Genomic DNA, 25746 nt, shown 5'->3' with positions numbered 1-25746 from the left:
AACAGAATAGCACAATCACTACGTCTTCGAGTCACACAGTGTTTTATTCCTCAAAGATCCTCAATCAGATGAGTTAATTATTTATTTAGGCCTTTATTCATACATTTAAACAAATTAGCAATTTTTGCAGCCACCTATACTAGTGGTTTTAGTTTCAAATTTTAAAAGTAGCCCTTTTTTTAAGTAGCCTATTATTTAATTAATTGCTATCTATAATTACATATTCAACAGTTGAATTACTTTACCAATTAATCTCTTTATAAAAACTATTCCATTAGGCTACTTATTACTAATTAGCCTACTTTCTGAATCCCATATCAACCTCGACCAGTTGAACAATATAAAGAGAGACTAACTGCTCCTTTAATTCTTTCAAATAAATAATATAAAATTGCATAAATTATTCTTGAACTGACCAAAGTATTTAAAGAGACTCGCGGGAGTGCTGATCATTATCAGTAACAGATGTTCCGTGTTTAGCGCTCTGTTTAATGCACTGTAAAAAAAAATTATGTTTTTTGTTGGTTTAACTTAAAAAGGTAAGTAACCTGGTTGCCTTAAAATGTTGAGTTTATTGAAATTAAAAATTTTAGTTGATAAAATGAAGGAAATTTGTTTAATAAATAGAAACTCAAAATATTATTGTATCTGAACCACATAAAAAAATGGATAAATCATGAAAATAGGACTGTTTCACTGCGTCATCAGAAATGAAACACACAAATTACCCAATATGCTTACAAAATCTTTTAATAATCTTTTTAATAAAGGTTGTCAAATCTCAAAAAATTTTCATTGTATTAACTCAATTTTAATTTCAATGAACTCAACATTTTAAGGCAACCAGGTAACTTTTTTTCTAAATATTTTTTTACAGTGTATGTGTGTTTGCATGTACTGTTTGGCTGCATTACATTTTAACATAAGATATAAAATTTGAATGTTAAATCCACTTGTTTTATATAGAATTGTTGTATATCAGAAGTAACTGTAGTTAAATTACAAATAAATTAAGAGTAATTCCTTACCTTACTTTTTGAAATTACAGTAATGAATGAATTAGTAATGCATTAGGCTACACTTAAACTGATTATGCAGCTGCAGTGTAAATCCATTCATGCCGCATCTGAGCTGAATTAAGTGTAAATACAAAGATGGATTTAATTGATACTGACTTTATTTGATTGGTTATCCAGTGTCGTCTTATTCTGACTGAATTGACTGATTGAAATATGATTCTGACATTGAGGACACAGATATGACAATACATTACACATACAAAAATACTCTTCAGTGTTATTTCAGGGTTTTGATTTTCTCTCAGCTAAAAGAGCACATCCTGTATTTAATTGTGTTGTAATTAGTATTTAATACTACCTCTAAACTTTAGGCATGTTGCATATTAATTGTTCAAAAGCATATTTTCGTTTTTGTGTATTTTTGCAACTATATAATGATACTTTTGAATGATACTAATCCTTTTGATATTTTTGAATGATACTAATCATACTTTTTTTGTTTTGTTGGTTTGGCCAATGAAAATGTTTGCAGGGCAAGTACAAATCGATCAGAATAAACCTGTAGAAAACCTCCTTTGTATTGAGATCCATAAATATAGTTTCTTCCTTTCAAGACCTGACTCTTTTGTTATAAAATAAAGTTTTGTTACTGAGAAAAAATGATGTTAAAAGTCTGGGCCCACCAGGAATTTCACGTGGCCCATCCTGCATCTCAAAGCTGGAGCCGGGCCTGTTGTGAGCTGAACAAACTATGGGGAAAGAGGCTCTCTGAGGATACAGTATATAATGATTTGATTGCAGCAGATTGTTCGGTTTATCTGCAGTTTCAAGGTCAAATGAACAGTGTTAATTATTAAAGTTGATGAACATGGCCTTCATCTGGAACTAATTTCAGTGAGACACGTCACATATACTGAGATTCAAACAGTGCTTTTGATAAGATCAACAATACATTGGCATTTAAAGCTGATTATTGTAGCTTTAAACAAGATTATTGTAACGTTTTTCAATAAGGTTTCATTAGCTCAGGTCCATTAAATAATATTAACATCCAACTGTTCATTTTAATAATGCATTAGTGCATGTTGAAATTAACATGAACTAGGATTAATAAATGCTTTAAAAGTATTCTTTGGGTTATTTAATCTTAACTAATGTTAACAAATGAAACCTATTTGTAAAGCATTACCGGTCCATCAGTTGCTAAAAATATCTGAGAAGAATGTTGAATTATTTTAATCTTAATTCTCAGATTGCAGCATGCAAAAGATTAAATGGCCAAACATAAATAAATAAAAAACAAGGTGTGTTAATGATCCATTCCTAAAATCATGTCTATGCTCATTCACACTTGGATTATTTGTCTGATATGTGTAATTATACCAGTCTGAACAAGTAATAAAACATTTACTTACTACTTTATGTCACTTAGTGTCTGAACTAAATGAACTCACTGATGTGTTTGGTTTTTCGGGCACAGCGCCAGTTACCAAAAATCAATGACTCTTTATCCAGAAGTGACCTGTCAAATAAGGGTTACAATAGTATAAACTTTTTGTCTTGCAAATAAACAATTTGCCAATTCATACAGCTTTTTGACCTCTCCTCATCACCAGGATAGAGAAATACTCAGAAAACCTCTTCTGAAAATAAGCTTAATCATTCGCTACACATGCTTATCAGACACAATCAAGCTGCACAATACAGAATATAAATGATTTTAAACACAAAAGGTGTAGCATAAGCAAATAAATATTTTTTGTTTAACTTTTATTAATGCAATGATGAACGAGATTGTTTTTTTAAACTTGTGACACTGATGTAACCTCAAACTTTTAATCATCAATAGATTTTATGTCGTAATCAAAAGATGCAGACATAAGAAAATGTTTTGTAGGTGTGTGTGCATTCATTTTTAAAAACTAGTTTGTTTGTTTTTTAAACTTTTTTTTTTTAATTCTGCATGCAAGACCTGTGGTTGTGCAATAAGGGTTTCCATTGTAATACATCCACAGAAATAACTTTAAAATGCATTAAAATCTACAGAGAATTGTTGTCATTGCTTTTGAAATAAATAAGCATGACTTAATGTCTATAATGTCTTGTCTATATTTTTAAAATAGGTTTCTGAGTTTACAAAAAAACTAAAAAAATAATAAAAAAAACACATCGAAGACCTTGAAGCTGTTTCCCAATATTGCAGTACTATCAAAGTACAGTCTACTGGCCTTCAGGTGGAGGTGTCCATGGACTCCGTTCAAGGACACACACACAAATGCCTATACACCTATTCAGGTTTTCTCGCCTGAAGGCATCTGGCATGTTTTCAAAAAAAAAAAAAAGTGTTGGGGGCAGTCATTAAATGAGAAGTTACGTTAGGGGCTGTGGCTTGTGGTGAATCATATAAAAACAGAGCTAAGAGTATTTGAGTTGTTAAGTGCATCTTCAAGGATTACAGCCACACTCTAGTTCCACCAGTCTTTGTCTCCCCAGCAGTCATGATCCTAAGCATTGCTCTCATTTGGGCCATAGTGGTTGGGCTCTGTTGTTGCCTTTGGCTTATCACTGGAATACGCAGAAGGTAAATACCCACAGATTTGTGACTAATATCTTGGGAACATCATGGGGATGGTGGGATTAACATCTGTTTGACAATTAGTTATGTAATGTTACAATGTCTGAAGCTTAATGACTTTCAGTGTACTTCCTTGAATTAAAGATGTAAGATGATTTTTTAGTTTGTTTTTGCTTTCTATGGTATTGAATAGACCCAAGAGTCCGTTCTTTAAGTCCTATTAGAACTACATGATAGAACTTGTTTCTTGTTTTTAAAACCTAAATTTATGAGCTGTTTTGTAACTGTTTGACGTTGTGGGTGTTTCAGGCAACCTGGGGAGCCTCCAGTAGAAAATGGCTGGATCCCTTACCTTGGCTGTGCTCTTCAGTTTGGGGCAAACCCTTTGGAGTTTCTTCGCAGCAGACAGAAGAAATACGGTCATATTTTTACATGCAAGATCGCTGGGCAGTATGTCCATTTCCTTTGTGATCCATTCTCCTACCATGCCGTCATTCGCCAAGGAAGACATTTGGACTGGAAGAAATTTCACTTTGATGCCTCTGCAAAGGTACAGGAAATACATTTTTTATTATTTCAGCAATCTAACTACAAAAATATTTTTTTTACTTAAATTGGCATGCGATGATGTCTATGTGTTTTTGCAGGCATTTGGTCACGAGAGCATGGATCCCAGCCACGGTTACACCACCGAAAATCTGCATCAGACCTTCCTAAAGACCCTGCAAGGGGATGCTTTGTCTTCTCTTATTAAGACCATGATGGAAAACCTTCAGAGCACCATGTTGCAGTCAGGCATGCTGAAGGCAGAAACTTCCAAGTGGCAGAGCGATGGTATTTTTGCCTTCTGCTACAAGATCATGTTTGAAGCTGGCTACCTGACCCTCTTTGGAAAGGAATTGGATGGGGACCAGAGCATTGCACGTCAGCAAGCCCAAAAAGCTCTGGTGCTCAATGCCCTGGAGAACTTTAAAGAATTTGATAAGATCTTTCCTGCTCTGATCGCTGGCCTCCCCATTCATGTTTTCAAGAGTGCCTACAGTGCTCGCGAGAACCTCGCCAAGACTATGCTCCACGAGAACCTCAGCAAGCGTACCAATGTGTCTGACCTGGTATCCTTGCGCATGCTTTTGAATGACACATTATCAACCTTCAATGAGCTGAGCAAAGCCAGGACCCATGTAGCCATACTGTGGGCTTCACAAGCCAACACTTTGCCTGCAACCTTCTGGACCCTGTTCTATATGATCAGGTACAACTCATACTCAGCCAGCGTAAAACTGCACAGTAGTCACTCCCCAGAGTTATAAATCAGCATAGATAAATAGGTTAATAGTAGTAGTGAAGATAAGAATTAGTGTTCATGGAAAATACCATCCCTGCATGTGGAGACATTAAACTGTGAAAATGATCTATAATGTTGTATGCAACAGAGAAGAGTTCAATAATGTGCTTGTTTGATGACAAATCTTCTGCTTGTTTCCAGGTGCCCTGCAGCCATGAAGGCTGCTAGCGAGGAGGTGAAGCGAACATTTGAAAGTTCTTATCAGAAAGTCGATCCCACGAATTCTCAGCTTGCACTAACAAGGGAACAGTTGGACAACATGCCAGTTCTAGGTAAGAAACACTTTGAAAATATTTAAATGTTTATGTATTCAACATTCTTAGCATAGCCTACCAAAAGGTCTTGTAGACTATAGCATTCCTGCAATTTCAGACAGCATCATTAAAGAGGCGATGAGACTGTCCAGTGCGTCCCTGAATGTAAGAATGGCCAAGAGTGATTTCCTTCTTCACCTGGACAACAAAGAGTCTTACCACATCCGCAAAGATGATGTAATAGCTCTGTATCCCCCGATGATTCACTTTGATCCTGAAATCTATGACAATCCTCTGGTGAGTTAGATAAATAGCAGCTTTCACCCGAGAAAAACATTTGAATACAATTTTCTTGAAATGTCATTCTCATCATCTCTCATTTTTGCAACACACAGACATACAAGTATGATAGATACCTTGATGAGAACGGGGAGGAGAAGACCAGCTTTTATCGAAATGGACGCAAACTTCGATACTACTACATGCCCTTCGGCTCTGGGGTGACCAAGTGTCCGGGTCGTTTGTTTGCTGTGCACGAGATTAAGCAGTTCCTGTCTCTGTTGCTAGCGTACTTTGACATGGAACTTTTGGACTCTGATGTGAAAGAACCACCACTGGACCAGTCTCGGGCCGGACTGGGTGTTTTGCAGCCTACCTATGATGTTGACTTTCGATATAGACTCAAATCTCACTAAGAATCTCACACTTATTTATTGACTGCTGACTTATACTGTAAATAATGTACATTTCGCCTCATGCCCAAGTAGACAAATGTGAATAGGCTTCAATTGTGTTTTCTTTCCATTCAACTTGATTAGAGAGAGATTTTAGGAAGTTTGAAAGGAACTTCAGAGCTCTCCTTTTAAAATTTTCAGTAACATTTACTGCACTTGTGATATGTGTATTATTATTATTATTCTCAGTTCTTAAACTATCTGGCAGTATTTTAAATATGATATTGTACACTGCATAGAAAATGTAATCACCCACATCCTCTTTCACTGGCTGTTCACCATTTTTGTAAAATGATATGCTTTGTGAATTTTATAATAGTGATTTTTTTTACCAAAATGCCTGAGTGTGTCTTCTTCAGCAGCCGTTTAAAGGTGCTGTAAGCGATTTTAGATTTAGATAAATTATATGCAGATGATCCTACACCTTGAAATATATCAATAAAAGAACTGTCTTGATACATCACGATGATCTCTGTATAAACAGCCTCTGTAAATAGTAAAATGTCAGAATCGCAGTCAGACTAGCCAATCAGAAGTTTTTTTAAGAAGCTTTCACACATTTTGAAAAATGAAACATTTAAATATAAACCTAAAGCTGCCAGTAGGTGGCGGTAAGTCAATGTTAAAAAGTAAGTGATTAGCCACTTTTCGCCATCTGGCTGAACGGTTCTACGAACGGTAAGAAACGTTTCTAGCTATATTTCCAGATGGCGATTACAATTACAACAATTGCAATTACATTACGATTACAAACCGCTCTCGGCCCAGAATTCTCACCATGGTTGGCTGCTAGAACATGTGTAATGACGTCGCAACTCCTGATTGGTCAGTTGTCTGTTGCGTGCTATTTGAGCAATGCACAAAACACTAAATGGAATGTTTAAATGGAATTAAAAAAAGCACAGAATCGTATGGATAAGCAGAGATTATGGTTTGGCCAGATGGTGAAAAAGCAAAAACTGAGTCATTCATTTACCTCATTCATTCAGTCAAGTCACCTTTGTCTATATAGCGCTTTTTACAACATAGATTGTTTCAAAGCAGCTTTACAGTGATAATAGAAAATGAGTAGAAGAGAGATTGTTTTAGCTGTACATCTGCTCTAAAAAAAAGTTATTGTCCCACGAAAGTAAAATTTAGATTTATTTCCATTGTAAAAAATCATTAGTTACTTACTTTGGGGCCACTTACATGACACTATTTTTAACCAATATAGAAAACTCTTCTATTTCGTTCTGGCCGCTCATCCGCACGGCAACAGGGCCCGGCAGCTAGAAAATGCATACCTTGAAACCTTGAGGTTTTGAAATAATCTTGAAATTAAACTGTTATCATCTTTGTGTTAAAAAACTTAACCAAGAACCCCAATCTGTAAGAAAGATAACAGCATGAGGGTAAGCATTATGTGTTTAGTCTATAGGCAAACACATATGAATATGTATGTGTGCCTATGCATCGTTTTTCTTTACATCAAGAAAACTGACTGCCAAAATACTGGTAGTCGTTTTTGATCATTTTGATAACCTTTTCTGTACAGCGGGAAAGTGAAGTGAAGGAGCTGCTGACACTTCAGGGCTGCATTGTGGTTGTGTCTAGGCGCAGGTCCACCATCTGATCTGGATACAGCCTGGATTTGGCAGACTACTGTAAACCTCGGGATAATCAGAGAGACTAATATTAGCATAGATGCCATTCTTCTTATGATGTAATGAGTATATCAGGTGCTATGGGAAGTGTTCCGACCTAGTTAACATAGCCTAAAAATAATTAAACTGATTTGAATGATAGAAATTGATAATGTTCTATGGGTATGCCATTTTAAAGAGATGTGTTTTTAGTCTAGATTTAAACTGACCGAGTGAACGATGCTATGAAGACTGTTCCGGAGTTATAGGTGCTAAATAGGAAAGGATCGACTGCTTGCAGTTGATTTTGATATTCCAAGCATTGTCAACTGGCCAGAGTTTTGAGATCACAATAGATATGAAGGACTATAATGTGTTAAGATCTCGTTCAAGTAGTGGGGATCTAAACCATTTAGTGCTTTGTAAGTAATTACCAAGATTTAAAAATGTATGCTATGTTTAATAAGGAGCCAATGCAGTGTTGACATAACTGGGCTAATATGGTCCTACTTCCTGGTTATAGTAAGAACTCGAGCTGCAGCTGGAGTTTATTTGTATTAATCGTGCTGGGCAACTACCCAGTACAGCATTACAATAATCTAGCCTTGAGGTCATGAACGCATATGTCGTCATTTAAGAATATATTTTTAAGATGGAAGAATGCGGTTTTACGGATGCTAGAAAAGTGGTTTCAAATGAAAGACTGGTATCAAAAAGCACACCCACATTCCAAACTGATGACGAGGACTTGACAGAGCACCCATCAAGGGTTACACCGTGTGTAAATCCTGACTGGAAATCCTTACAGATACTATTTCTTTTTAATTAGGAACATAGTTGTGCGGACACTGAAAGGGTAGATTTGAGATTGACCTGTAATCGACTTATTCTCTAGGATCAAGTTGCATTTTTTTAATAAGCAACTTTTTAATAATATATGTAAAATTCTTAATTTTATGTCTTAATGAGTGAGTTTAAATCATTCATTCATTTAAATGAATCGTTCAAAAGGACTGATTCATTCAGTAACGAAATATCGTTGTGTGTTGCTCAGAGACGCAAGCTGATTCTGCTGTGGTTTTGTTTGGAACTATTTACCTTGGCAACACAGAGCAAAAACAGGCAATATTGTCTAAAATGTAAGTAACTTAATATTAACTTCTTTATTAAACTGTTGTTTAAGCCTCTTAAAGGACACAGCAATGGAAATAGGATTATTTTTTCCAGGGCTCAAATCCTGTAGTTGAAGCATTTACATTTATGCATTTAGCAGATGCTTTTAACCAAAGCAACTTACATGAAGCAACTTTTATAGCTCTTTATTATCTTTTTTGACACACACACACACACACACACACACACACACACACACACACACACACACACACAAATGTTACTCAATATATTTTGTTAGCTGAACATATTTTCATTCCAAGTTGTCAAAAAAATAAAAATAATAATAAGACTACAGCAACATCTTCAGCTAAATAGCTAACTTCGAAAAGTCCCGGCTGAAACATGCTCCCTCACGTCTCCATGTGAGGGAGGATGTACCAGCCAGTGTCATGACAAATCCTGTCCGCCTGTGAAATCGTGTCCGCTGGTAGAACACAAGCAATTGTTTAAAAATAAACTATGAATTCATTGCCATACTAAGTACACACATACACACGCAAAACATTTATTTGAAATATGTAATTGATTTCTATAATGGGAGCAAAAACATGTTCTGAATTATTCTGACTGATAAACTAAGTACCAACACAAAATCATGACATAGTAATGTACCTTTAATATAAATAATAAAGAATAAAAAAAAACCCAGCAATATACAGAACAGGTGCACAAAATAAATAGATTATATACGAGATATGCTTGTATATATCTTATATACTTATATAAGCACTTATAGCTTCAGTTATATACTACTAATATATGAAACATATGCTTTGTAAGACATTAAAGACTATTTTAACACAATTTAAACAGCAAAAATCAAAACGCGATTTTGTAAAAATTGTAATCAGGCTCTAAAAAGATTACAGATTAAAATTTCTTTCAGCCAATAGAATCGCTCTGGGGTCCTTGCGAACACAATTTCATAGTGGACAGGATTTGTCATGACACCGGGACTTTTTACTGCGCAGGTCGAAGTACTCTCAGAAGTGCTATTCCGCCATACATTATAGTTCTCCTTTTAAATCCGCTTAGAAAAGTGCCACGTTTTATTTTGTGTCACCATACTTGATCGTTCTACTATTAGTGTAACTGTATTTACATAGAGAAAACGTGGAGGTGTTTGGTCGCTTCTAACTTGATCTCTGTTTGGTACCGTAGTGAATGAACTGGGCTTAGTGGGCTAAGCTAAATGCTATCAGATCGTCACCACGCGTCAGAGCGATTAAGTGCACGCATTGAGACAAGAGAGGTATGTATCAACTCGTTTTGGTTAAGGGAATAACAGTTTAAGATGAAAAAGCGGTGAAGAATCCCTTTAACTATATCATAAGATAAAGACATAGTCTAAAAGAAAAATCCTCATACAGGGGCATTTTAAAGGAATTTAATAGAGTAAATCACACAGTGAAAGCGTGGACTCTCCATTTAGAATCAATGTCAGATCACACATCCATAAAACATCAATACCATACTATCAAAGACATTATATATTGCGCAACTCTACTGGTATAAACAAAATATGTTTTTAGCAAAAAAATCCTAAAGAAGCAAAAGTTTGTGCAGGATTTAGTTGGTGTCCCAACCTGGTCTTTGGCTGGTTTTAGACTTTTTTTGTTGCATTTCAGCCTGGGAGAACAGCTTAAACCACCTAAGACCAGCAAAGCGGCATAGGCTGGTTTATAAAGGACAATGAAAGATATAATAATATAACATATATTTAAAGGCCCACAATTTTTTAAGCAAGGTGATGTTTCTTAACTTTTTAACCTTTTTCTTAGCATCTGTTAGGATGCCAAATAGTCAAAAGTAATCCTAACATAGACCTAAATGTAGTTGACACACACACACACACACACACACACACACACACACACACACACACACACACACACACACACACACACAGACAGACACATACACATAGACACACACACACACACACACACACACACACACACACACAAACACACACACACACACATAAACACACTCATATATATTGTGACAGATATATTGTGTCAAGGACGCATTGCAACCGCCTTCTGTTGATAAGCTAGGCAAAAGGTATGCAAATATTAAAGTGACTTTTAGTAAACCCGGGCCGACGATATAACTGTCTTCAGGGAACAACGTGAAAGAGGGCACTCGTGTGCACTGCTGTACACTTTGACCTTGAGCTGATTATGAAACAAACCTGCCAACACGAACTACAAAAGATCAATTTGTTAAAGGATAGGAAATTAAGATTAAACTCATAAGTATGTAATGTCTTCAGTATTTAATTATTCAAGATTGCCATACAGATGATAATATAATGTGCCATTATTTAAAATGATATCAGTGTTGGTCTCGTAAGAGTTGTGCAATAGCTGAATATGTATTAAATTACATTTCTGAAGCATACTGATGTCAGAGATGATATACAATTTAGTAAGGAAAATATTTGTAAGTGGTTAATTTTTGCCTTTTTTATTGAACCTGATGATAATCAGCAGGCCGATTCTGTTTTCCCAGTGTAATCTGAATTAGTTGGGGTTGTTTGTGAAAGACAAAGGGAAACTGTTTGTCATGATATTGTAGGTTATTATTAATCATGATGTTACTTGTATATTGCATGTCAACTTAAGGCTAGGCTAGGCATTTGGACGGAGTATCATTAATTGATAGAAAAATCATATATAGGGTGTAATTGAAAATTGAAGTCATTGTTTTGTTATCTTAACTGCTTCATAAAGATTATCTCAAGGTCACTGTAATTTTGTGTAATGCTTCAGATATGGAAATGAACCATCTAGAGAAGTTTCTGCTGGCAATTTTTACAGTGTTTAATGGATTTACTTGCCTCACTTTTTCAATACCTGAAGAGATAGATAAATCATTTAACATGCAAATGAAACTAAAGAAGCGCTGTGTGTGAAGCAGAATGCAGCTGAAAAAAGGGAGACAAATCATGCTCGTCTGGCACAGGCTATAATGTCCTTTTGTTTTCACATGCCATACTCATGTACTGTAACAATGAAACAGTAACAAGTGTTTAAATTAATTACAATTTTTATGACAATTGTGTTTATAAAATGGCACATATCAATCAATAATTTAGTTAATGTTATACTGACTATTGCAGTTCATATAGTCTGTTATTACAGAACAGTTAAACAAAATGAAAACCGTCACCTTGTCGTTTAACATCTGGATTTTTATTGAAAAGCTGATTGGGACAGTATTTTATGGGTCTGCTGGACTAGAGGTTGGTTAGAGATTAACCCCCAAATGTGTTAGTGCACATTACACTTTCAAGTTTAGGGTCTGTAAGAATTTTCTCTCTTTTTTGTGGAAATATTTGAATATTGTTTAAAACATGTTGTCTATTTTAATATATTTTAAAATGTGATTTAGTTCTGTAATGCAAAAGTTGCATAATGTTATCATAGCTATCAAATTCCAGTGTTCACGTATTTATGCGTACGTGAGTTTTTGTTGTAGATGTCTATAAAAAAAAAATATATATATATATATATTATATATTTTCTTTAAAAAATGTTCATCTTAAAGAGCCTAAGTTTTGTTGTATATTATTTCACGCTGAGAGGTTTGTTCATCGAATAAGTTTTTGATCATGTCAACTGGTTGTGTTCATGTTTAGTTTGCCATTTGTTTTAAATATTAAACAGGAGTTTGTATCAATACTACAGCTGCACGATTAATTAGGGGTGGGAATCTTTTGGAATCTCACTATTCAATTCATGTTGATTCTTGGGGTCATGATTCAATTAAAAATCAATTCTCGATTTTGAATCACATTTCGATTGTATGCATAGATTTTATATAGACTCACAGTTGACTGCCTTCTTTGCTCCGACAACATGACGTTGTTAAAAAACATTAAGAAAATAGATTTTGAAAACCGATCGAATGTAAGAATCGATTCAAATCAATATAAGATATAACAATCGCGATTCATATGTGAATCACCCCCCCCCACACACACACACACACTTAATTTTTAAAGGGATACTTCACCGCTTTTTCATATTAAAACTGTTATTATACCCTTAACTAAGACGAGTTGATACATACCTCTCTCGTCTCTAATCACTCTGACGCGTGGTGATCTGATAGCATTTAGCTTAGCCCACTAAGCCCAGTTCATTCACTACGGTACCAAACAGAGATCAAGTTGAAGCAACTAAACACCTCCACATTTTCCATATTTAAATACAGTTACACGAATAGTTGAATGATCAAGTATGGTGACACAAAATAAAACGAGGCACTTTTCTAAGCGGATTAAAAAGGAAAACTATAATGTATGGCGGAATAGCACTTCTGAGAGTACTTCGACCTGCGCAGTAAAAAGTCCCGGCTGAAAAATCCTTCCTCACATCTCCCTCTCCCCCCTATTGACAGAAATGAGAGAGGGAGGGGGAGACATGAGGGAGCATGTTTCAGCCGGGACTTTTTACTGCGCCGAGTCGAAGTACACTCAGAAGTGCAGAGCACTGTTGTCATGTATAGGTTGCACCAGTAGGTGGCAACAAGTGACTGTTACAAAATCTATTTGTAATTGAATCATTCAGTCAAGAGATTTGTTCAAAAAAGCAGATTCAGTAATTAAAGGAACACTCAACACAAACAGTTTTTTTAAGCAAAAAGTTGCAGTTTTACGTTTTTGAATCCATTCAGCCCATCTCTGTATCTGGTGGGCGGTAGCACATTTAGCATAGCTTAGCATACATAATTAAATCGGATAAGACCATTAGCATTGTGCTCAGAAATTACTAGGGATGGGACGATACACTTAAACTCACGATACGATGCACCTCGATATGCCAGGGTTACGATACGATATGTCACGATACGATATCAAATTATTATTTTTTCTTTCCAAATCTGTGATATATTTTTTTTACCAGCTAAGTAATGTACTTAAATGAAAGGTAGGATTTTTCACTTTTTTGGCAATTTGGTTCTATGTTGTTTTTAAAAAAAGGAGAATTTTTAGAAGTCCGCGACCACATCTTAAACAGGGGTGCCAATAATTGTGGAGGGCACTGTAGGGCTGTCAATCGATTAAAATATTGAATCGCGATTAACTGCATGATTGTCATGAGTTAACTCGCGATTAATTCCAATTTAATCACACCTTTTTAGCAATTGTAAATGTCTCTTAAATTAAGTTTAAATTAAGTTTTTAATACTCTAATCAACATAGGTATGGACAAATATGCATTCTTTATGCAAATGTACATTTATTATTAGTGAAACCATACTTATTCAATAATAATCAATACAGCATGAAGACTAGACATATCAAAGGTCATAGATATGTTTATCTAAGAAATTGTTCATGTCTCTTAAGCCTAAACTTAATTTATATACTTAACTTACTCATTAAACTTAAATAATAATGAGTAAGTAGTGATTTCTCTCATTTTAACAATATAAAGGGAGTTTTTACACTGGCAGTTTAATTCAGAACAGGGCAAAGTTCGTATGAAAAATTGTTAAAGTGTACCAGTGAGCGAACCAGAACCACACCATACCTGGAGGAGGTCCATATTACACGAGTAGGAATATAGAGCGGCCCCTTTAAGAGATCCGCATTCCCTACTGAACTGCCTTTGCGTGTGCGCGTCGAACTGGTCCGCGATTCACGTGGACAGTGTGAAGAACACGGACGACTCGGGAGCGCGCTTGTTCAGGAAAGTAACCTGTGCATTCGTTTTAGCCGATTGTAATGTATTTAGTTCAATAAAACACGTGTCCAGTAAGCGGGGTGATGGTGTTAATGATTTACCTCAGACATGAGCGAGAGTGAGCTGCAGTGCATCGCGCTCAGACTGCAGAGAATGTGCTCAGTGAAAAAACGCCCTTTTCTTTCTGGAGTCAGAATAAAAGTTAAACAGAAAATATGGTAGTTTATGTAGGCAATAACTGCATTTTTGGTTTAGAATATTAATGCTAATGTCAACCATTTTCTTTCTCTATTAATGTTTGCTGCTACATCCTTTGTCTGACTGCTCTCACTTTTTCCAACTACGGGCTCAGATCAGACAGAAAATGCGCGCTGCGTTTTGTTATGTCTGCCCCACACACACACACACACACACACACACACATATATACGATACACTAAATTATTTATATACTACGCAAATCATGCAGCAGTGCAATCTATCTTTATTTCGCGATCCATTTTTTTCGACCTCGATGCGTTTCGTCACGTTTTGTATCGCGATATTTCGTCAAACGATATTTTGTCCCATCCCTAGAAATTACCAAAGACTTATTTATTTGTTAAAGATAATATTTTTCATATTTAAAACTTGACTATTCTGTAGTTACATCGTGGACTAAGACCAACAGAAAATGAAAAGTTGTAGCCTGACAAGCCAGACCCACATCAAGATGTTTGGTCTGGAAACTCACCATAGACAGGGCTCAATCCGAGGGGCGGGATAAACAGTTGTCTTTCAAACTCCCTCTGCACGCGATAGGATAGCGCTACAAACCAACCAGAGCAACGAAGGTGAAATATGACGAAGGTGAGGTTGTTGATAGATTAAACATTCGCCGTATTCGGTCAGCTAAACTCCGAACACATCTTCCCTTTTTAAGAATGACTTCAGTGCCGTTCTTTGTTCTTTTCTCAGAGAAAAGCTTAACTCCAGTCAAAGCTGATTCGAAAAACCGCCACCGTTCACCAGTTTCTGTGTTTACTAGAAGCACGCAAATGCAACTCAGCCGTCGTCATTATGGCCCCGCCCGCCGACTCTATACACGATGTGATTGGCCCGTCCAGAGTGAGGGGAATACAGCTCAGAAGGGTATTGAGAGTTCCTAGACGACACTTGCGGGCAGATTAAATTTGCCGCCTGGGTGCGTCTAGATTTCTAGGCTAGAAAAGTTGTGATTTTTAGACCCATATAGACAGGGCCTATTCTCTCATTCCTGCATAGTAATCATGGAACTTTGCTGCCGTGCCATGGGCGCAGCTGTGCGATGATATTACGCAGCGCCTGAAAGTAGTCCTCAGATAGGTACCTTCCAAAGCGACCGGCACTAAGTTTGTGTAGTTGCAGATAATGCAGAGTTGCAGCTGGCGAATTATGTAGTGGATTTACTTTGCGATTAGCCATGGTCCTGTGGGTTGTAAAAGGCTGTGATAGTGAGTCGAAAGTGTATTTGCTCAAAGCATTTTGGACCAGATGACTATTTGGAAAACATACGGCTAGTGTATCATCAGAATCAGAATCAGAATCAGAATCAGAATCAGAAAGAGCTTTATTGCCAAGTGTGCTTTCACACACAAGGAATTTTTTTTGGTGCTGAAGCTTCCAGTGCACATAAACAATACAATACAACACGGTAATAAAAAAATTCTAAGAATAAAAATATGAAGAAAAATATGAACAGTATAAGGTCACGGTTACGTTTAGTCAGAAGACGTAGATTATGAGCATTTACAGTATTTGAGTGGAGAGAATAAATATAAATAATAAATAATATAAGTAATATAAGTAATCACCTGAGTTTAGGAGATATTGCACTAAAAAGTGGGAATAATTGCACTTACAGGCATTTGCCTTGGGGGGGTGGGGGGGGTGTTAATTGTTCAAGAGGGAAATGGCCTGTGGGAAGAAACTGTTCCTATGCCTAGATGTTCTAGTGGCCAGTGATCGGAGTCGCCGTCCTGACGGTAACAGTTCAAACAAGAGGTGTCCGGGGTGAGTGGAGTCTGTGATGATTTTACCCGCTCTCTTCCTCACTCTGGAATAGTACAGGTCCTGGAGGGTTGGCAGTTTGGCACCAATAATCCTCTCTGCAGTCCGGATCAGGGATGGAAATTAGCACCCGCCACCAGCCAAATGCGGGTGATTTTGCGTTGTGGCGGGTAAACTCGCTTCACCTACCGGCCACCGTGGCGGGTAAATAAAAATAGCTGTTTCCCCTCTTAATAAACTGTGTTCAGTGAATGCGAGTGCGGCCGCACTATGTATGTCCGAATATGACCAGTCGTTTTCGCCGTCATTACCCGGATGTAGTGCCAGAAGACGCGAATAATAACCATAATAACTCGCGCGCACTGAGAGAAGATCCGTCACTCATCCGGAAGCGCGCACCCGTCTCACAGCGCGCAAATATTGAGTTCTCTTTCAAGTCTTGTGCTTAAACGGACAAACTCACACAAAAAGTATGCCAACATGTTCATCTTGATGAGAATTCTAGCAGACATAGTCTGAATATGCCTTAAGTGAACTTTATACAGTCGTGAAAGATGACGCATATCCCTCTATTAGGTCTTAAAGGGGCAGTAGCCTTTACTGCTGTCTGTTTAATGTCAAACAAACGATAGGGACATCACTCACTGCTCTTGATTGAATAGCTTTTGTAAGTTTAATAAGGAATAATCTTTCATTTAAACAGTTAAATATGCAGTTATTTTACATTTGATTACTTTATTACATTTCTGTAGGCTAGTAGACCTGCCTAATTTTATTTTATACTGTTTGATGTTGCAATCTGCTAAATAAATATTTGCATAATTTGTAATTGATTTATTATTTGAAACCTTAATATTAATTAATGCAATTGCAATGCCTTGATTTTTAGTAAAGTTACTCAGTCATAGCATTAGCCATAAATGCAATGGATAATTGGCATAATTTCTTTTAGTGCTTCGGTTTCAGCCAATAATTTTTATTTCGATGCATCCCTACTGACAATGTTCTGCTCGGTATGTCGTCAACACGCTTCAGAAGATGCCAAAACTAGTAGTTTCATTGTTGGTACTAAAAACCTAAAACTGGAAGCCATAAAAGAATCATCCAAATGCCACATCCAGGTAAAAAAAAAAAAAAAAAAAAAGAGAGAACATAGAGCCCTACTCATTTAATGAAATGTATATCAGTTCATGGTTTGTGTGTGTATAAGAGTGAAAAAATGTCAGTATTTCATTGATATTTGAGATTAAATAAACAGCTTAAGTATTGTAGAGCTTGTAGTATTAATTTTCACGTGCAGTTACACATTGTCGGTTAAAAACAAGAAAGTGGCTGGTAAAAACGTTGAGTGGCTGGTAGATTTTGAAATCCACCAGCCACAGTGGCCGGTGGACAAAAAAGTTAATTTCCATCCCTGGTCCGGATGGTACGTTGCAGTCTCCTGATGTCTGATTTGGTAGCTGAACCAAACCAGACAGTGATGGAGGTGCATATAACCGACTCAATGACAGCTGAGTAGAACTGAATCAGCAGGTCCTGTGGCAGGTTGAACTTCCTCAGCTGACGAAGGAAGTACAGTCTCTGCTGAGCCTTTTTCACATTGGAGTCAATGTGATTGTCCCACTTCAGGTCCTGAGAGATGGTAGTTCCCAGGAACCTGAATGACTCCACTGCGTCCACAGTGCTGTTCATGATGGTGAGTGGGGGGAGTGCTGGGATGTTCCTCCTGAAGTCCACTATCATCTCCACCGTTTTGAGCGCATTCAGCTCAAGGTTGTTATAACTGCACCAGACAGCCAGCTGTTCAACCTCCAGTCTGTAAGCAGACTCGTCACCGTTCTGGATAAGGCCGATGACAGTGGTGTCATCTGCAAATTTCAGAAGCTTGACAGAGGAGTCTTTAGAAGTGCAGTCATTGGTGTACAGGGAGAAGAGCAGTGGGGAGAGAACGCACCCCTGGGGGGCACCAGTGCTGATTGTAAGAGTGCTGGATGTGAGTTTACCCAGTCTCACTCGCTGCTGCCGGTCTGTCAGGAAGCTAGAGATCCATTGACAGATTGAGGATGGTATGGAGAGCTGGGTCAGTTTGGCTGTGAGGAGATCAGGCATGATGGTATTAAAGGCCGAACTGAAGTCCACAAATAGGATCCTTGCATAGGTCCCAGGTCTGTCGAGATGTTGCAGGATATAATGCAGTCCAATGTTGACTGCATCATCCACAGACCTGTTTGCTCTGTAGGCAAATTAAAGAGGATCCAGCAAGGGTCCAGTTGTATCATCACCCAGTTGTAAGTATAACATTATTATTTTTAGTTAGCTTGAACAACCAGATAGATTAAAAAAACTGCAGTTGTCTTTAGCTAATGTTACCTGTAAATGCGATCACTGAATGTGGGGCTTTTCTCTGACTCACCAGTTTAAATCTGCTCTCCTCCGCCCTTCTGCCCCAGTCTGTTCAGCCACACTTTCTCTTTCACATTTCAGCTCATCTACAGTGTAACTGTTATTCTGGTTTAAATAGATACAGTAAAGGATCTGCACCAAAGTAAATATCTTCTGAATCGTCTCTCACAAACATCTCCATGGTTGCAATGCTCTGCGCAAGCAGATTGTCACGTTGGTTATGTTGACGGAAGTTAGCCTACTTTCAGGCACTGTGTAATATCATTGAAATGCTACACCCATGACGGCCGCAAAGTTCTGTGATTCTTACGCAGGAATGAGAAAATAGTCTCTAGTCATATCAGTCTAAAACAATTGCAACTTTGGTCATTTTTTGTGAGCGTGAAGGTAATGGTCTTATCCGATTCAACGATGTATGCTTAGCTATGCTAAAAGTGCTATCGCCAGATACAGAGATCGGCTGAATGGATTAAAAAAATGGTAAAACTTAAACGTTTAACTCTAAGGGACTTGGAAAATAACCCTTTTTTTTCTTTCTTTTTTTGTGGAGTGGAGTGTTCCTTTAAACAAGTCATTGAATCGTTCATTCAAACCAAGCGGCAACCTCCCGCGATCTCTCTTGAAGCCAATACGGAAGTAATGTAAACTGCAATTTCTCAACTGGCCACTAGGGGCAGGCTCCAGAAGGGAGCAGAATCTCATTGAGCCCCATGTTAAAATTCTCAACTTTAAAGCAGAAAAAAACATGTTTACAGCCTGGTACAAATTGTGGTTTTGGCTTATAAGGCTAATGTTGATCTTCATGACAACTCTGAGGGGGGTGAATTTTTTTATAACTCATTCGTTTACGCTGTATAAAGCCTTAAGGTTCTGCATAATTAAGGGCGTGGTTACAAGTGGATAGCCATTTATCCGCCGTCTATAGTTATTGCGTCACCTCAGCTCCGCGCACATCCCGCCTTTTTGCCCATTTTCTGTTATCCGGGAGTGACACGCGTTGACTCGCTCACAAGATGGCAACGCCCAGCTCGCCCCTACTTTAAGCTTCAGAACGGCTTATCAGAATCCTATGGGTGACGTCACGGACACTACGTCCATATTTTTTTACAGTCTATGATTCAAACTGAGTTTTTTTTTTTAAAGTATTAATTCAGATTCATTAAATATTTTTAAATAGACTTAAGCAATTAAGGGGGGGGGGGGGGTGAAATGCTGTTTCATGTATACTGAGCTTTTTACACTGTTAAAGACTTGGATTCCCATCCTAAACATAGACAAAGTTTCAAAAACTAATGTTGGACGTTTGATAGAGTATTTCTGTGTTAAAAATACTCCTTCCGGTTTCTCACAAGTTTCGGAGAGTTTTTTTCGAGTATGGATTGGCTTGCCGTGAACAGAGCGGAAGGTCCTTGTATGGGCCGTACGGGCTCTTCTCCCGGTAGGGTGCGCGCGCGTGTGTGACTAGAGCGAGAGGAAATGCACACCCATAAACACTCTTTCAAGGCGGTGAGTAAAACTGCTTTAAATGTCTGTGCTGTTGGCTACCGTCGCGTGAGTAAACATTAGTAAACGACACGATCGCGTGCTTCTTCATTCAAATGCGCTAACGGACTCCATTGTTGTTCTATATAACTAGTCTGTTACACTAGTCTGACGTGCAAAACCGTTTTGCTTGCTACTGCTAAGGTTTAGTCGCATACAATAGTCCATAAACCGAATCATGTCCTCATAAACTGCGAGTAAAGACACACAAATGTTGACAGGCCACTAAATACAGGACATACCACAGAGACGGACGTCCTGATGTTGCTGTTTCTCCTGTTCAATTTATTTCAGCCTCCGAATGTGATTCTGGATCGTATATCTATTAGCTGAGCTCGATAGCCATGAGTTTCTCCACGCTTGAGGACGTCACCGCTTTGCGCTCTCGTCATTCTTTAGCTCCGCCCACTCGATACGCTTCCAGGCGCTCGTTTTTTTCCGGAAAGACTCGGTACAGCCCATATTTCTTTTATATATATAATAAAACTAAAGACTTTTTGGAGATATGAAGGATGCAATACTACTCTATAGGTACTCAAGATTGACATGAGATTGACTGAAACTGAGTGTTTCACCCCCCCCTTAACATTTTGTTAGAACCTCTTGTAAATGACATGTTATTTTCTTTTGTTGTCTATTCAGAATTGTGGAAAAAGAGTGATCTCTATTTTAAATAATGAATCCAGAATTGTACAGATCTAATAAATGAATGAATGAGGCATTTATATAACGCTTCACAATCTTATTAGGGAGAATCTCCTCAACCATAAGTGTGCAGCATCCACAGTACAACAACACCAGTGTGCTCCCCACACACTAGAGATAGGTGGAGACAAGAGAGTGATACAGTCCATTCAGTGAATGGGGATTATTAGGAGGCAATGATTGATAAGGGCCAATGGAGGGAATTTGGCCAGGACACCGGGGTTACACCCTACTCTTTAGGAGAAGTGCCAAGAGATTTTTAATGACCACAGATCGAGACCTCAGTTTAATGTCTCATCTGAAGGACGGCCCTTGTTACAGTATGTGTCCTCATCACTACAATGGGGCGTCAGGGTCCACACAGACCACAAGGTGAGCACCCTTTGCTGGCCTCACTAACACCTCTTCTAGCAGCAACCTCGTTATCCTTGTTCTCCCATCCAGGTGCTAACCAGGCTCAACCCTGCTCAGCTTCAGTAGGCAACCAGTCTTGAACTACAGTGAGATATGTCTGTAGCCATTCAAAGGCTTCAACCTTTACTTTTTTATTTTACATCTGTTATCTTTAATGATTCACAGGCAATGTTAAAAACAATGTCCACGTTCAGATTTATATTTAGTAAGAAAATAAATAGCAAGCTGTCGTTTAGCAGATGCTTTCATCTAAAGTGATTTGCAGTACACTAATTACAGTGACAGGCCTCCTGGAGCAACCTGAGGTTAGACACACACACACACACACACACACACACTTGAATATGTGGTATATGTGGACTCTTTATAGGCGTAATGGCTTATTCTGTATAAACTCAACTGTATTCTATCTCCCTACAGTGTACAGTAACCCTACCCTTAAACCTACCGATCACAGAAAGTGTATGTTTTAAAGCCATTTGTACGAGCACAGTGTCTTCATAAACCATGTTTATGTTGTAACACCCTTTGTGTAACACCCTTTGTGTAACACCTGTGTCACCATACACATTTGTGTCCTCATAAACCACATAACGTTACCTGACTGTATTCACACACACAACCACACTCTCTCTCTCTCTCTCTCTCTCTCTCTCTCTCTCTCACTCACTCTTTCTAAATTACCGAAGTATACTTTGTGCATTAGCAACCACTCATAAACTTATGTTTGTTCTTATTAATATTGTTTATATACCTACAGCCTTTTCCTTCAGGTTAGTCCGATGTCCATGATACAACATCCGTTTGAATGTCCGACGCAATATCTAGTCTGTATCCTGACACTGACAGCGCTAACTTATATGCTGCCTACCAGGTAGGTTTTTGATCCCTTAAAGGGTTAACTTCAGCGCTGGGAAGATGAATCTGTATTTAAACTGGGTCATTAATGTCAGAATCAGAATCAGAAAGAGCTTTATTGCCAAGTGTGCTTTCACACACAAGGAATTTTTTTTGGTGCTGAAGCTTCCAGTGCACATAAACAATAATACAATACAACACGATAATAAAAAATTCTAAGAATAAAAATATGAAGAAAAATATGAACAGTAATGTAGTAGAAATGTGAAATTATTTTTGAATTTGGTGCTTTCTAGACTGAGAAAAGACAGAAAAGTGCGCCGGTTCACCGCGGTTCATCTCACATGTGATGGCACATCTTTAATATGGGTTGTAACTTGAAAATAATGATTTTATGTATGTTTCTGTCAATGGATACACATGCTGGCTCCTCAGTGATGCACTACAGAACAGCAATAATAAAAGAAAAATGTGGGCAAAACTAAACGCTGTCTCTTTGTAAACTGTGTTCAAAGCATGCGAGTGCTGGCGTATGACCAGTCATTTTCACCGTCATCATCACCCGGTATATTCGCCGGTAAGACGCGAATGAGGACTCGCGTGCCCGCTGTAAGAATATCTGTTTCTGTGCATCATCATCGCGTGCACTCCTCGTCTCTGCACGCAAATATTGAGTTCTCTTTCAAGTCTTGCGCTTGAATGGACAAACTCACACAAAAAGTATGTCAACATGTCCATCTTGAGGAGTATCCAAGCAGAAATAGTCTGTATATGCCTTTAAGTGAACTTTATACAGTCGAGAAAGACGACGACTATCCTTGCATTAGTTCTTAAAGGGGCAGTAGCCTTTACTGCTGACTGTTTAATGTCAAACAAAAGATAAGGACATCACTCACTTCTCTTGATTGAATAGCTTTTGTAAGTTGATTAAGGATTAATCTTTAATTTAAACAGTTAAATATGCAGTTATTTTACATTTGATTATAAGTATATTTGCTCAATACACTCTAAAAAATGCTGGGTTAAAAATAACCCAAGTTGGGTTGAAAATGCACCAACCCAACAATTGGGTTGTTTTTACCCAATGGTTGAGTTGTTCTTACCCAGAAATTGGGTTGTCTTAAGCAACATTTAACCCAACCACTGGGTTAAAACAACTCAACCATTGGGTTAAAACAACTCAATTGTTGGGTTGGTGCATTTTCAACCCAACTTGGGTTGTTTTTAACCCAGCATTTTTTAGAGTGTAGTATTTATTTGTGCTGCTGCTTGTATTTAAGTTATTGGTTCTTATTTTCTCTATTTTTATTAGTCCTTTAATTATTCTCTGAACAAAGCAAATACCGAACCGTACTGAACCCATTAACCTAAAACCGTCATACAAACGACCCATAAGCAATCTGTACCACCTCTAGTGTAACGTTTGCGAGGGGGTGCCACAAAATTTTACATTTTTTTAAAGGGTGCCATGACAGAAAAAAGGTTGGGAGACACTGAGGTTAGAGAACATACATTACAATTAAAAAATGAACGTGTCTGTTCAATATATTGTGATTTAGCTGCTGAGGAAGTGTCACAAACGCAGAAGGAGTAAGAATACACGCATCCAGATGAGCTGAATGAGTGATGAGGGCTGAGGTAAACGCGTCCACACTCTCAGCGCGTGTTCAGTCTGGCACGTTTTCAGTTCATGCCTTTGGAAGATTAACTTTAATAGGAATTAACTTGAGAAGATAAAATACTCACTTTGCTCCGCCGGCCGCACCGTTAATGAATGCCTGCAGCTGCGAGCTGAGCTATCAGTGCGACCCCATCATCCCATGTGCGAGTTGAAAACATGCGGAAATGGCTCCCTCTGCTGGCTGTAGTCTTTAGCCTCTGGCCAAGCATTTTACCGGATATGAGAGCACAATCATTCGAATATACTCCAGGGTTGCTACTGATAGAAAGCCATATATGCTAATCGCTGAATTTACCCCTTAAGTCACTACTTCAAAACACAACGCACATTCAAGCAGCATAACTGCCTGAGCGCAAGGAATTGTGGTAGCTAGCTTAGATATGTAAACAAAGCATGTGGGCCGTTTATGCTAATTTACAATTTCTATCACCAAAGGTGCTTCTTTGCTTATTTGAGAGAAACAGAGGAGAAAAAGGCGCATAAGGCTTTAATTTGTAAAATAGCGTGTACGACTTACATAAACACTGCATCTGTAGTAGGGGTTGCCATTAGGCTTGTTCGACTTCACCTAGCGATGCGCAGACCGATCGGCGGCTGACTTGAAGCAGTGCATGCCGGTTAGAAATTTTGTCCGACTTGAGACAGCGCCGACGGCACGTGACTGTGACGTATGTCAACAAAGTACCGCGAGAGCGATTCGAGAGCAGCCGGCTGATGCAGCCGGTGCAGATTCTCAAGGGGGACTGCAGGAGGCTGCTCGAGCTCTGATGACGACACAGCTGATCCACAATTGGCCGATTCACCGCATGACAGCGACCACGTGTGTTTCATGTTTATTCTAAAACCTTATGTTACACTAATGCTCACAAATAATTTATTTATAACAGTAAAATCTCTTTTCATGTAGTCGCGACGTTATATTGTCATGTTTATCAAACTAAAACTGATAAAACCCGTTGACAACACTTCATTGATAGTGTAGGTTTATATGTTGAACTTTAATCTTGTCCAAATAGACGCTTTATTAAACAGTACATAAAGTATTGGATGAAAATATCATTTGAAACATCTGTGTATTTGAGAAATACTGCATTTATTTAACTTCAGCTGTGATAAAGTTTGCAAACACAGCTCAAGCTTCACCACGGGAAGCAGAAAGTGTCCGACTTCACGTCTCCGTTTGCAGCTCCTCCCCGCCTGCACTCGGCTACTCTCGCCGATCGCATGCATCTAGCCGCAGCCGATGTCGAACACACCTATTGTTTTTTGACGGGCTATGTGACGTCAGAGGGCGCTCGTAACTGGGAGTAGTGTAGATCGATCTAGTTCAAGTTCACGGGTGGTAAGTCGCAAGGCTGACTGCTGTTCCAGGGCAGTTTCATAAAGGTTGCGAAAACACGGGTCACGGGTTGCCTGGAACGCGGCGTTAGTATTCCTCAAAAATTCTTTGCTGCGGAGTGATTTTCTCATATAGACAGTCTTTGCTGCCATCTAATGGCATAATAATGTAACTCCTTTTGCTCCGTTTCGCGACGTCCCTAACGACGCTTTTCGGCCGTGACTTTATTCACAATACAGCACAGCCTCTCATATATAGCCAACCTTATTGTTTAAAATACGTTGTTTCATAAAGAATATGCATCTATCTCACATATGCAATCCAGGTGGTTATACAGAATGTGCGGTCC

General features: G+C 38.1%; 1 protein-coding gene across 1 annotated transcript; it reads left to right on the top strand.

Annotated features, from left to right (window-relative positions):
* Positions 1 to 3476: 3476 nt before the first annotated feature.
* cyp7a1 (cytochrome P450, family 7, subfamily A, polypeptide 1) lies at positions 3477 to 6189 on the top strand. The gene is made up of 6 exons (XM_067453082.1): positions 3477 to 3600; positions 3904 to 4144; positions 4242 to 4846; positions 5081 to 5211; positions 5312 to 5490; positions 5589 to 6189. Exons 1-6 carry the CDS (start codon positions 3518 to 3520, stop codon positions 5886 to 5888), a joined length of 1539 nt encoding a protein of 512 aa, XP_067309183.1. The 5' UTR covers positions 3477 to 3517; the 3' UTR covers positions 5889 to 6189.
* Positions 6190 to 25746: the final 19557 nt, after the last annotated feature.

The sequence above is a fragment of the Pseudorasbora parva genome, chromosome 9 (genome assembly GCF_024679245.1).
Source record: "Pseudorasbora parva isolate DD20220531a chromosome 9, ASM2467924v1, whole genome shotgun sequence".
Taxonomy (NCBI): Eukaryota; Metazoa; Chordata; class Actinopteri; order Cypriniformes; family Gobionidae; genus Pseudorasbora; species Pseudorasbora parva.
This window is presented reverse-complemented; position numbering and strand designations above follow the sequence as displayed.